At 36.0% G+C, this 12,599-nt stretch overlaps 1 protein-coding gene across 2 annotated transcripts in view; it reads left to right on the forward strand.

Moving 5' to 3' along the window:
- The window catches only part of LOC128222745 (uncharacterized), a 61,022-nt gene extending 53,945 nt beyond the window's left edge, over window positions 1-7,077 (forward strand). For both annotated transcript variants that reach the window (XM_052931854.1, XM_052931855.1), the window contains exons 6-13: window positions 3-71; window positions 2,576-2,736; window positions 2,919-3,162; window positions 3,459-3,771; window positions 4,070-4,240; window positions 4,479-4,884; window positions 5,124-5,362; window positions 5,573-7,077. In XM_052931854.1, coding sequence (XP_052787814.1) covers window positions 3-71; window positions 2,576-2,736; window positions 2,919-3,162; window positions 3,459-3,771; window positions 4,070-4,240; window positions 4,479-4,884; window positions 5,124-5,362; window positions 5,573-5,992 — 2,023 coding nt within the window. In that variant the 3' untranslated portion in view covers window positions 5,993-7,077. The remainder of the gene's footprint in view (window positions 1-2; window positions 72-2,575; window positions 2,737-2,918; window positions 3,163-3,458; window positions 3,772-4,069; window positions 4,241-4,478; window positions 4,885-5,123; window positions 5,363-5,572) is intronic.
- The last annotated feature ends 5,522 nt before the right edge of the window (window positions 7,078-12,599 follow it).

Below are 12,599 nucleotides of genomic sequence, written 5' to 3' on the forward strand. Positions count from 1 at the left end.
AGTGAGGTGACAGAGGAAGACCAGAACAAAAGACTGATGCTTTCTGTGTGGCACAGGGACACACATGCAAGGTAACTTCACTTTCTAGGTGAACAACACAAAATAATATGGGTGAACAACCACCAAACAATCAAAAGATAAAAAAGAAGATATTTTTATGTTTGTCAGCTGTTTTAATCCCAGCAGGTCATTAGAATTTGGTTCCATGTTTATTTGGAGTATATGGTCCATGAAATGTTTACCTAGGGGTGTCATGTGTGTAAATGAACTTCTTTCACATGTTTGGCTATCTTGTGAGTAATTAAATTCTTTCAATGTCAAAGAATCTGTTTTTTCTGTACAAGATGATTATCGGACTCCAAGTTGCCTTGAGAATTATGGTTCATAAAAAAATAATAACTCTTTGAGATGGTCAAACTCAATCTTTTTCGTCTGCAAAAGATTATTATATCCAGTGTTTGCTTTACAAATAATAATAACAGTCCATGAAAATATACAAGTAGGGACCATTTGGCCATTGAGATGTTCTACGAGTGAAATTGTTTAAGCATCAGTCTGTCTGGGCAAGATTATTATCTTTCATGTTTGCTTTGAAAATACATCATGATCCATGAAATTTCGTTATTAGTTTACAAAAGAAATGATGATTCTCATATTTGTCATGTGTTTTTGCTGAGATTAGCAGTAGACCTTTTACTGAAACCACCCCCATATTTGAGCAATAAAAATAATGATTAATCCAGACTGATGGCTAGACTGAAAACATGGGCTTCAGTCTGGTCGTTGATTGGGTTTTATGGCTTGATGATTTGAGTAATGTTTCACCTAACTACTGAACAGCAAAACAACCTGTATGTTGGTCATAGTTTGGATTTATTCCAGTTGGTTGTAGTGTGATTTATAGTGCGGCTATTAGTGGGGTCATCATGGGCATGTAATCTAATAGTTTGGATAAATCAATCAGTGATTTTCAGTTAATTAAGACCATATGGGTGATGAACACAGTGTCTGTCTGGGGACTGATCATATTTACTTGATTGATAATCAAATTGATGAACTACTGAGTGATTGGTGTGAAATCTCGGGGTGTGCCTCAAGTTCTCAATTCCTATTGGTTGGATTCTGGTGATAATCAGTTCTGATTGGCTGATAAGCTAGAGGGTATATCACATGATTTGGACTGGTGCTGGGGATTGTAGGATTTGGATGGTTGTCAAAATTAAATGTACATGGTGTTTTCCTTTAGATGAACTGATAAGCTAATTAAGTGAAAGCTATATTGATATGAAAGATATGGTGATGAATACTGGATTTCTCCTTGATTCTAAGGATGAAGCTAATTAGTAAGTATCTTTGAAAAATATTTGGTTGTTATGAATATACAACACAACTTTGTGATAGTCATACCTCAAATGGATGATAGTTCACTATTATCTCTCCATAATTATGTTAAATCTTCAATTTGTCAATTTGTCTGTATAATTTATGCTGTTTATTTATTCAGCAAATTTCACTTTCTTGTCTCTAATGATATAAGGTATTAGTAGTTTAATATAGTATTTGCAAAATACCTCCAAACACAAACACTTTTAATTGCTTTTATTTGTTGAAGTTCAATAGATTAACTGTTATCAATTTCTCTGCATAGTGCTATCTGATTTCGGACCAAGAAATGTATATTTGGTGATCATTTTGGTATTGTTGGATATTTACTTGTCATGTCAACTTCTAGATAAATCTCAATTTGTTTGAATGCTTACAACTATGACACTTGGGTTTTGGCAGACTGGAGGACTAGCGTTAAATTACTTGAGCAATTTAAGGGATTAGGGGCTACATTGAAGATGTTTTGTATGTATATATGGGGAGGGTAAAGTGCCAGACCTTTAGATTGGAGAATGACCATAGTTATCTTGGTAAAACCCTTTTCAACAGTGTGTGAAATAGGGTCCATAATGGACTTCAAGATTAGAAATGAAAAGTTTAAGTGGGCTTAAGTTGGCAGTTGATCCATAGTTAAGGGGTTATTAAGTGTAATGGACTGAATTGTTCTACAATTAAGGGGGCTTAAGGGTTTCTGATGATTAACTTTTGTGATTTAGAATTAAATTAAAATTGGCGTCAAAAGCTTTAAATTGTAATCAGTGTATTTCAAAATGAAATTTATTCTAAAAAATACAAGGTATTGTTTAAACTTGGTAAAATTATGTTATGGATATAATTTTCTGGTGTGACTTCAATCATTGTTCAATGCATAGTCTAGACTGTGTTTGTTAAAATGATTAAGGGTTGCAAACTCCTTCAACCACTCAAAATACTTCTGTTGAATTAGTCCTTAACAAATTGATTGACATTTCATTAGTGTCTTTGCTAGAAAAGGATACACTTGCATTTAAATTTGAATGATGAAGAACTCAAAGTTTGTTTGATTTTATACATATTACTTTGATAAATCAGTCTCTAAGTTATAATTCTTCTAATTCATATCTTTAAATTTGTAAGTGTGTATTCAATAACAGCATGTTAAATAGCACAACCACTATGAGATGATAAATATTTTATTTTTCTATTTCAGTGTTAATGAGTTCCTGGGTTGCATGTCATTCGGTGTCCGCCATCTCCGTCAGCCCCACCGTGAGGTATCTGGCTGGTATTATCTGCTCACCGAGGACGTTGGAAGGCGGAAACATCTCGCTGTAGCTGCACACAGGCTCCGACCTAACCTTAAACTGCGCAGTAAGTTAATGATACTATAAAAAATGTGTAAACAATATTTATCTTATGAAATTGTGATGCCATGGTTCAATTTTCAATTAGAATAACAAATAACGAAAAATAGCTCTTCAGAAATTAATAATAAGTAATGATCAATACATTCATCCAAAATTCATATTTATATTTTTCCCTTTCTGTTTTAGGCAGCTCAAACGTCCCTGCCGTAAACAAAGATGTCTGGGGAATGGACACCCTCTCATTGACTTTACATCGAGGCAAACACGGGTTTGGTTTCACTGTAGTAGATGGGTGCCCGGCTCGTGTAGGACGTGTAGACTGGGCATCACCCGCTCTCAACGCAGGGCTTCAGCCCGGGGATATTATCATCCGCCTGAATAAGCAGAATGTCTCTCGATCAACTGCTACTAGTGTAGCTAGGCTTATCAAGTAAGTAACCAAACTGTTCTTCCTTTTTCGATACACTCATAGATCATGAAACAATTTTAAAATAATTCAGAGGCTTGAATGATTTTCCATCGCTCTCAATGATAGTCATACTGGTATCATTTAGATAGATGTAGGACAATCATTCAGTCAAACCATTTTGTAAACTGAATATTCAAATTAATTGGATTTCAGTTATTCTTTTGAATTGAATATGAATCTAAAATTCCATATATGGAAAAAATAAGAGTTTTATGTTTTATGTTTCTCTGATATTTACCTGCATTTATCTTTTTCAGACTCTGCAGCAATGCCATGGTGCTTGAAGTACAACGCCAGAAACCCATAACTTATGAACATGTTGAGACTGTTCCCGACGCAGACGATGGCCTGGAAACATGTGATGGGCTCCCTTACAGCATGGACGATGTCAATTGTGTTGATAACCACACTGGTCATTATGACGATCACACTGTTCCACAGATGTTTACAATAAACGGTGATGAGGATAAGGAAAATACATTGAACCAGACGATGTACACGACAATGGGTCCGGAATTCGCTTCTTTGGCTACTAGTACTCCGCTTCCGCTACTTGCACGAGGACATAGGGTAGGTTTGAGAATTGGAGAATTTATACATAAAGTGTTTAAGGCAGAACAGTGTTTCTCTTACTATGGTCTTATAAAAGCTGATTCATGTTGGTAACTGTAAGATTTTTAAACAATGAACACTTATAAATGATGAGCAAAATTTTAAATGAACATGTTTTCAAATATGTATAACCATCCCCTAGCAATGTATATCAGTTGAAGGGAGTTCAGTGATTAGTTGTTTTTAGATATCTGCACAATTTTGAAATTAAATATTGAAGAAAACAACATTTTAAAAACATTCCTTCTTATTACAGACTGTACAAACCAGTGAAAGTAGCAAACAGGAGGCTATACATCGATTGTTGACGATTGAGCTAGACTTTATTGACGTGATGCATGCTGGTATGCAACGATACTCACGACCTCTCCGACACTGCATTCTCTCCCACTCCCAGCATGCAACACTCTTCCAAAACATTGAAAAGGTATGTATTACTAAACTGAAGCATAAAAATGTTCCATTCATTTGAATTGATAAAACAAGAGCATTCTATATAGAGTCGAACCTTGTTTTTGCACCAATTCATTGTATTACCAGTATAAATTGCCATAGGTCTGCTTCATTTGACTCAGCACTTATTCTGTCATGTTGAGATTTGAGAAGTATTTTTCTCCTTCAACAGAATTAAGCCTAGTATTCAGTTTTGATATTTTTCATTTCAGTTGACGACCATCTCAGAGTACCATGTAAAACAGATGCACGACAACGCACCACAGTCATTCACAATGTCATCAGAAGATGACACAGACACGTCGGGGTCCAGTGATGGCTTCATGCGCTCGATCGGCCTCATATACCAGTCCAAGGTTCACATGCTTTGCCAGGCATATGATCTTTACGCTAAAGGAATAAGCGCAGGGAATCAACTTCTATCAGATCTTCGACGAAATGATGATTTTGTACGATTTGTTCGGGAGCCTTCTCTGGAATCAAATCAACCGAGCATCAGCTCGTTTATCTACCGACCCGTGCAGCATGTACGGGAGCTGTATAAAGTGATAAAAGACCTGTTTGCAAACACTGCGCCCAATAGTCCAGACTACAACAGCCTCAAACAAATCACTGAAGGTAAGTTTCATGAGTTTTATTTTTTTGGTATTCAACCATAAAATGTTGGTCATTGTAATAAAAACACTTTCTGATATATCTTTTATCATGTGATTATGGTGTTCAATAAATCCAGACTTATTTTGTATCATTTTCCTACAACCAAATTCAAACAGCAATTTCAAAACCCTAATAGTAAAATTCTCAACCCTACAATTTCAAAAATCCTCATATTCATATTCCTCTTTTCTAATTTCCAGGTCTGCAGGAGTGCACAACAAACATTACCAACTACAGTTGCGAGCGTGTCGAGAGTGTCTCCTCGCTGGCGTCCCGAGATTCGCGGGGTCAAAGTTTTACGGGCAGTATGCGGTCTCGCTCCTCCACCACCACGTGCAGCTCAGGATCTTCTCGCGGCCCAACGTTTTCTGCTCCAAGGCCAGTCAATACAGAAGTGATGAAGATACAGGATAGGCTAGTGTTCTCGTCAAATGTGCCGGTAAGTAAAGTTTATAAGGAAAATAACTATAATGGAAACAAAGTCAAAATAGAATTCAAGAAAACGTTTTGAGAACATTTACTATTGTGAAGTAAAATTAATACAATTTTTAAGAATTCATATAATTTCAATGGTTAGAATTTATTTAAATGGAAATAGTATTGGAAATATTTTTGTCATGTTCATTATTGTATTTATTCATACTTGCAGGTATTCCAGCTATGTGCAGATGAACGCCACCTTCTGTTTTCAAGTGACATGTTCTGGTGGGAGGGACGCCAGTGGCACAAGATCCTTGTATTCCTGTTCACCGACCTCCTCCTTCTCACAGCCCAGGAGCCAGATGGTTTCCTTCGCGTACTGCGTGAACCCACCCCACTCCGTGACATTGCGGCAATGGATGCACAGAGGTCACACTCCACTGAGTTTGTCCTCTACACGAGTCCAAATCAGCCTGGTGCAACATTGAGCGGGAAATCTCGACTCGGCTTCCGAGCGCCATCAACGGAGCAGAAGTGTGCGTGGAAGAGCTTGATTGAGCAGCGTGTTTTCGCTGTTAGAGGCTCGATGGAGTATTACAGCAGCAGTAGTGATGTGTCAAGTAGTTCAGCATCAGCTATTGTGATATAGACACTACATTAGCAGTGGCGCAGAGAAACACAGAAAACAGTGCAGTGCAGAATTAACATTTTTAAATGCATCATCTGCCTATGTGTTGACAATTGTGTGTGTGCTCAATAAAATGTTCAAAAAGCTTGTCAGGCAAATGACAGTCTGACATGATTGGGGCTTTAGGATGGTCAACTTTGACTATCAGTGAATAATGACAGCATGGGCGTCATTTTAACTTTCAGCCAACTGAACAAGACCGAAGATCTGATGTTGATGATTGTTATTGCATTTTGAAGTTAATGAGATTTTTAAAGATCTTTTGTTTATGAACATGAGATACAATGAACAATTGTCAAAGCTTGCTTGGAGCAAAAAACGCTCCGCTTATGCTTATTTTAGGTACCTGTATATTTGACATATCTTGGTAAAGTCAGTGTAATCTGTTAGATTCTTTCTGTTCTTATTCTTGCCTTTCTTCACTCTTACCTGTATAGTTCTGTGAAATCCATCGCAACATTTTATGTACAGCTATTTTAATTGTGTTTTTACATTGCAGCAAATTGTCTTGTCAATATTGATCTGGTCAGTAATTTATTTGCCTATTTAAGCGCTTTTCATGAGTTCACAATTAGTTTAGCATCATATTATCATTTTTAAACTTCACAGTATTTTTGTTTGCTTAATTACCTCAGCGTTTTATGTTTTTTTTTATTTATTTTTTATTTAATTTTCGTTTCCATCTTTTTTGTGTTCATTTTAGTTTAAATGCTCAGTCTTTTATGCCCATTTTATATTTGATCTCTTATCAATTAAAAAAAATTGTGAAATCAGCTGACCATTTTTTACTAAGCTGCCAATTCAGTCAAAAAAGAAATTTGTGCAAAAAAATTATTTGCACAAACTGACGATATTTGACCATGCTGCCGAAAGTCTAGTGCTAGAACCAATGGTCCCCGCTCATGGTCATCTTGATTGATCTGCTTGTATTATAACCTGTAAATATGATGTTTAATGACTTTGCTTGACCAATTTACATGCTTACACTGTTATGGAATGTTTGATGTTGTTGTACTGCTATTACCAATAAAACATCATGTAAAGACGACTGGCTCTTGTGTCTATCATATTGATTTACCTTACTTGAATTACCTTTTTCAAAGATCTGATGGGTCAAAAGAGGAACAGTACAAATAAGAGTGATGGAATATGTGTTTTATAATAGTTCGATAACATAAGTTATTGAGTACTTAAATAACCTCCTCGCAAACGGTATGTGTGTGGTCCATCAGGTCCGAATCATGATAAAAACCGACCAAGCTAGAACAGTTATTAAGTTAAATAATTAATTTGAAAATAATTTACAAGAAACATTACTGAAGTGTAAATCAGAGATTTCCTTATATTTCATTTACCAAGAGGCGCTCGCAACATTTTACAAGTCGTAAACCAAGCTTAGTCAGGAAATGTGGCATAAGAGCTTGTGGGTTCGATCCAACCAGGGGTATATAATCATCGCCTCACAAAATGAACACCAATACTGGTTTCCACCCAAGAGACTGGCTTCAGATATCAGCTGTCGATCAACCTAAAAGAAATAACTCAACTATAAGGGAAAGTTTGTAGACTGCGTAAATGAAGAGAAGACGAAATGCGGATATGGACACTAAAATACAGAAGTCTGTTCGTCATGGAGAACGTATGGATTATAAAGGTCAAATTTAACTTATTAATCCTTTTATCAGGATTGAGAGCTTTACTACTGAATTTAAGATGCTCTTTGTTGGTTAAGTTTGCTTTTTTGCTGGACATTTGCATTAAAAGTAGTTAGAAGTACCTTAACATGGATACAGAAGGCTTTAAATACCATTTAAGCCACTTAATCCAGCTTCGGACATTAATCTCTCATTCTCTAAGCAAATGTTCAAGATTACGATGTTGGTATGTAATAAGCATTTGCTCGATTTTTGGTATCATGCAGCAGCTTTTAAATATTTGTATTATTGTCACCAGAATACTTTTTCGAAATTTCGAAAAAAAATAAAATTATTGTATACATATACGAGGGCTGTTCGTAAAGTTCGTGGACAGGTTTTGTATTTTTAAATATCAATACAGTTATCATGAGATATGCTTTGTTGGTCTTACCTTTTAAAGATTCACCGTATTCAGATCATTTTAAAAAGTGTGTAGATACGTCCATGTCGTATACAAGTAAACGTTGCTATGGAAACCAATGGTATGGAAAAAGGAGCACTTTAAAAATGGCGGTTTAAGCTTATAAAATGCTTTAAACAAAGTTTGCGTGATTTAAAATACATATGAAACCCAATTCAAGATAAAATTAATTTATTAACTGGAATACCTATAGAACCATTGTACAAAATTAAACTTGATCATAAAAGTTTATTTTACTCGAATGAGAAATTCATGGGCGAAAAAAAAAGCACCGTAAAAAACTTGTACACAACGTTAAATACGGAGCAAAATCATTGTCGTGAAATGTATTTGCTCCCGTCCACAACCTGCCCTTAGAGCCAATCCTTTTCCCGAAGTTACGGATCTGACTTGCCGACTTCCCTTACCTACATTGTTCTATCGACTAGAGGCTGTTCACCTTGGAGACCTGCTGCGGATATGGGTACGGTCCGGCACGAGATTAACACCGTCTCGCTCGGATTTTCACGGGCCGACGGAGGCGCACCGGACAGCGCAAGAGCCGCGCTGCTTTACGGGCACAACGTCCCTATCTCCGGCATGTACCATGCATGATTTTGTTAACATATTGCTTTAAAAATATGGACCCTGCAATTGAAATATGGACCCTCAGCAAAAACAATGACTGATGATGACTCGCTGATTATGGACCGAATCCATTGCATCCCCACACTGGCGAAATATAGATGGAATTGTCCCACATATGGTTTATTAGTAACACAAAACAATTATTTGGAAGCCAAAAAGCAGCCGTTGAGAATAACGCCAAAGATGCGTCTACCCCCGCAGCGCGATCAACTGCTATGCTGGTTATTAGTAAATATTTTTCAAAAAGTTTTGTGTCCAAATGCCAAGAATGTGAAATAGTAACAGAACAAATGGTTTTACACAAAATAATGTTCTTCTAGAGACGATTTATGGATAGCGTTATGTAAATTAATGTCTTAGTGTCAAAGTTTTCCTTGAGGTCAGTCATCTTAAACCTGATGAGCAATTCAAAGCGGCACTAAAATACATCATGTATAAATACGGATACAACAAATAAATAACTCCCTTGAATATGACCTAGACTTTCGCGTTTCGTCGTTTAGGTTATATTAGGCTGGCACGGTAGGAATTCAAAATATAAGAAATTATAATGTATGTTTAACAAAGCAATAACAATAAGACGTCGTAGAATGGGGAAAGGTAAATGAAATTACAAAACTTAATGTTTTATTCACTATTTTAGAACATGTATAGATGCATAGTTATCATACAGTATTACTAGATGTATTATTTCTAGTTATCCTTCTTATCTGATATATTTGTTTGTTGTATATAATTTATGTAAACTTTTGTTCTATATGATCCTTTGTATTATGTTCTGATTTTAATGTTCTCTCTCTCTCTCTCTCTCTCTCTCTCTCTCTCTCTCTAATACAACGACATATATGCGTAGTGCGCATCCATGTTATATATGATACATGACATCAACAATCATACACACGCACACCAATATATATATATATATATATATATATATATATATATATATACATAAACTATATATACGCATAAAGGTACGCACGAAAACAGTGACCATTTCAAGCTTTGACCTCTTAGAGTGACCTTGCATATTAAAATGTATATTCAAGATGAAGCCCGGACGAGGATCATTTTGACAATTGACCTCTGAGTGACATTGACATTTGAGGTACAGGCCCGGGTCTTGTACGCGACATGCTGCCTGGTCATGGTAAACATTCAATGCAAGTCTTTTTTAAAACCCAACAACGCCTTATACAGTCCAGACAATGATCAGTCCGGACGACGCACGGACGCACGCACATACACCAAACCGCCATTGTGATAACTACGTCCCACTCACCGCACACGGGCTCGACAAAAAGTGTTGTCACTGGCTCTTCATGTGAGATTGTAACATACTAGGAATCAAATGGTTATACATTTCTTGTGCAGATGGCCATTGCTATAAATTTAAGTATGAGTTTACTGGGTATGATGTGTTTGGGTTTCAACATATAATGAAGCTACCAGAAGATGCGGACAAGGCAAACCTTCCGTGTTTGCTGTCATAAGAGATCCTCCTGTGCACTTTGTATGAAAGAAGTTAAATTCAACGGGATATAACTATACCAAGGCGCACTATTAGAAACTAGAGGAGTTACTGGACTTAAATTGGGGTGTTATTTAAAAGAAAAGCTATCGAAGAGCAATGGTCATTATTATTAATATAAAAGGACAATTTATTTAATTCTGAAAAAAGAGTTTTCCATAAAGATCGCAGAAGAACAATGGTAAACGAAAATCAGTATCAATATCCATTAATTTATAAACACAAATAAAACACTGGTGATATTACAGCGCTAAAGGAATACCAAAGAGTAAGGAGCTAAGTCTGACGAATGTAATGTCAAGCAAATAATCTTACGAGAGGATTATCATTATAATACAAAAGACATTTAGCTTTAGGTAAATGGAAAGAGTTGAAGCTGCACTCTCACATATTTACAGTTTTGACGTCTTTTAAAACATCTGTTTCAGAGTCAGTTTATTTGGCATCAATGCCTTCAATTCGGTCATATAAGATCATATACAATAGAACAGATCTCAATTTGAAAACGGCCGAGAAATTATTTTTTTCTGAAAGCGTTAGTAGCGCGTTTAACTATAAAGCTTCCATAAAGGGGCACATTCTCTTCGTACTATTCATAAACGATCTTCTAGAGATATTACCTGATAGTGTAGTGAAATATATTTATACGCGTATGATTAAAATTTGGGACATAAAATCAGAAGAGGGCAGTAATAAGCTGCATGAAGATATACATCACATGTAAGACTGCTAACAGGCATTGTTATGAAATTTCATCCTGACAAGTTTTTAATGAAATTAAGTGTTTGATTATCATATTGTCACCCATCAGTCTTAGCTTAGGGCAAACCAGTTGGACTTATGAGACGCCTACATAATACAGATCAACTTGCGGCCTCATGTGAAACTCGAACCTTCGACCTCCCGCGAACACTTTACCACTAGCCCACGGAGAAGGCAATATGTCAGTCAGAAGTACAACGTACCAGAGAAATCTTAAACTATTGGTTTGGTGATGTAAAACGAGTATGGGAGTATTTATTGATGACTAATTCTCGTTTGATTGACATATTCTGAACCGCCACCTCTTACTTATTAGTCTTATTTACCATTCGTGATTATTTGACAAAGTTTAAAACACACATAGCAGTAATATTAAATATATATCTTTTGAATTGTTTAGATGAAAGAATCTCAAATTGCTTTAAATTGGTTTTAAATTGGGTTTATACGTCCACAACTCAAATATGCGCATTAGTATGGACCCATATATTATACTTGAACAGCTTATCAACGCTGATGTCCTTTTTCTTATATTATAAGAAAAAGGACATCAGCGTTGATAAGCTGTTCAACTGTTCAAGTTCAATGACAACACCACTCGTGGAAAAGACTTGTATTGTATTTGCACATACAATAACCTAAGTTAATAAAACTGTAATGGCCCATAAAGCACGTATAAAGTATCAACAAAGTGAACATAACATTTATAACTTAAACATTAATAGAATATGAATAATATTGACAAAACGTAAACACATATATTGTTAAAAAAGTCAAACAATATTTTATCAATTTTTGACAGATGAAGGCCTATGACCGAAATCGGAAATGAAAGATACTTATATTTAGTGCCTATGGCAATTTACGATTTTCCTTTGTTAAACTGAAAGTTTCTCTTCCATCCTTAAGAATACACACAAGAAGATACGCATGTTTAATATACACTGTAATGAACGTGCGTGATTGCGTATGTTGTAATGATAGGGACATGATGCCACTTTGATTTGTCGATGTTATCTTCCATTAGACGAATACTATGAAGACCGCACTACGTCCTGGCAATTTCGACGAAACGCTGGACGCTGTCAAATTCTTAAAAAATGCTTTGCTCAAGTTCATACTACGTCCCTTCCAAGCATTTACAGCGTCTCACACGTTCCAAATACGTTCTTACTGCGCGTATCTTCACGCGCGAACCACGTCCAATGCGTTCTTAATACGCGCGCACCACGTCCAATGCGTTCTTAATACGCGCGCACCACGTCCAATACGTTCTTAATACGCGCGCACCACGTCCAATGCGTTCTTTGTACGTTCTGACTATGGCCAGGAAGATTGCACGATGCGCTTACCAAGTACTTTTCTCGTCCTCATAACTTTCTAATGGCTAGATTTTATTTGTAAAAAAGATGGAATCACAGTGTTCTATGTATATATAACTGGCATATTTTTTATTTATATCTAGTGTTGGTATAAAATGAAGTCATATGGTAATTGAATCCAGTATTTATAAATTGTACCTGACAGGAC

Source organism: Mya arenaria, chromosome 17 (genome assembly GCF_026914265.1).
Source record: "Mya arenaria isolate MELC-2E11 chromosome 17, ASM2691426v1".
NCBI classification, from domain to species: Eukaryota; Metazoa; Mollusca; class Bivalvia; order Myida; family Myidae; genus Mya; species Mya arenaria.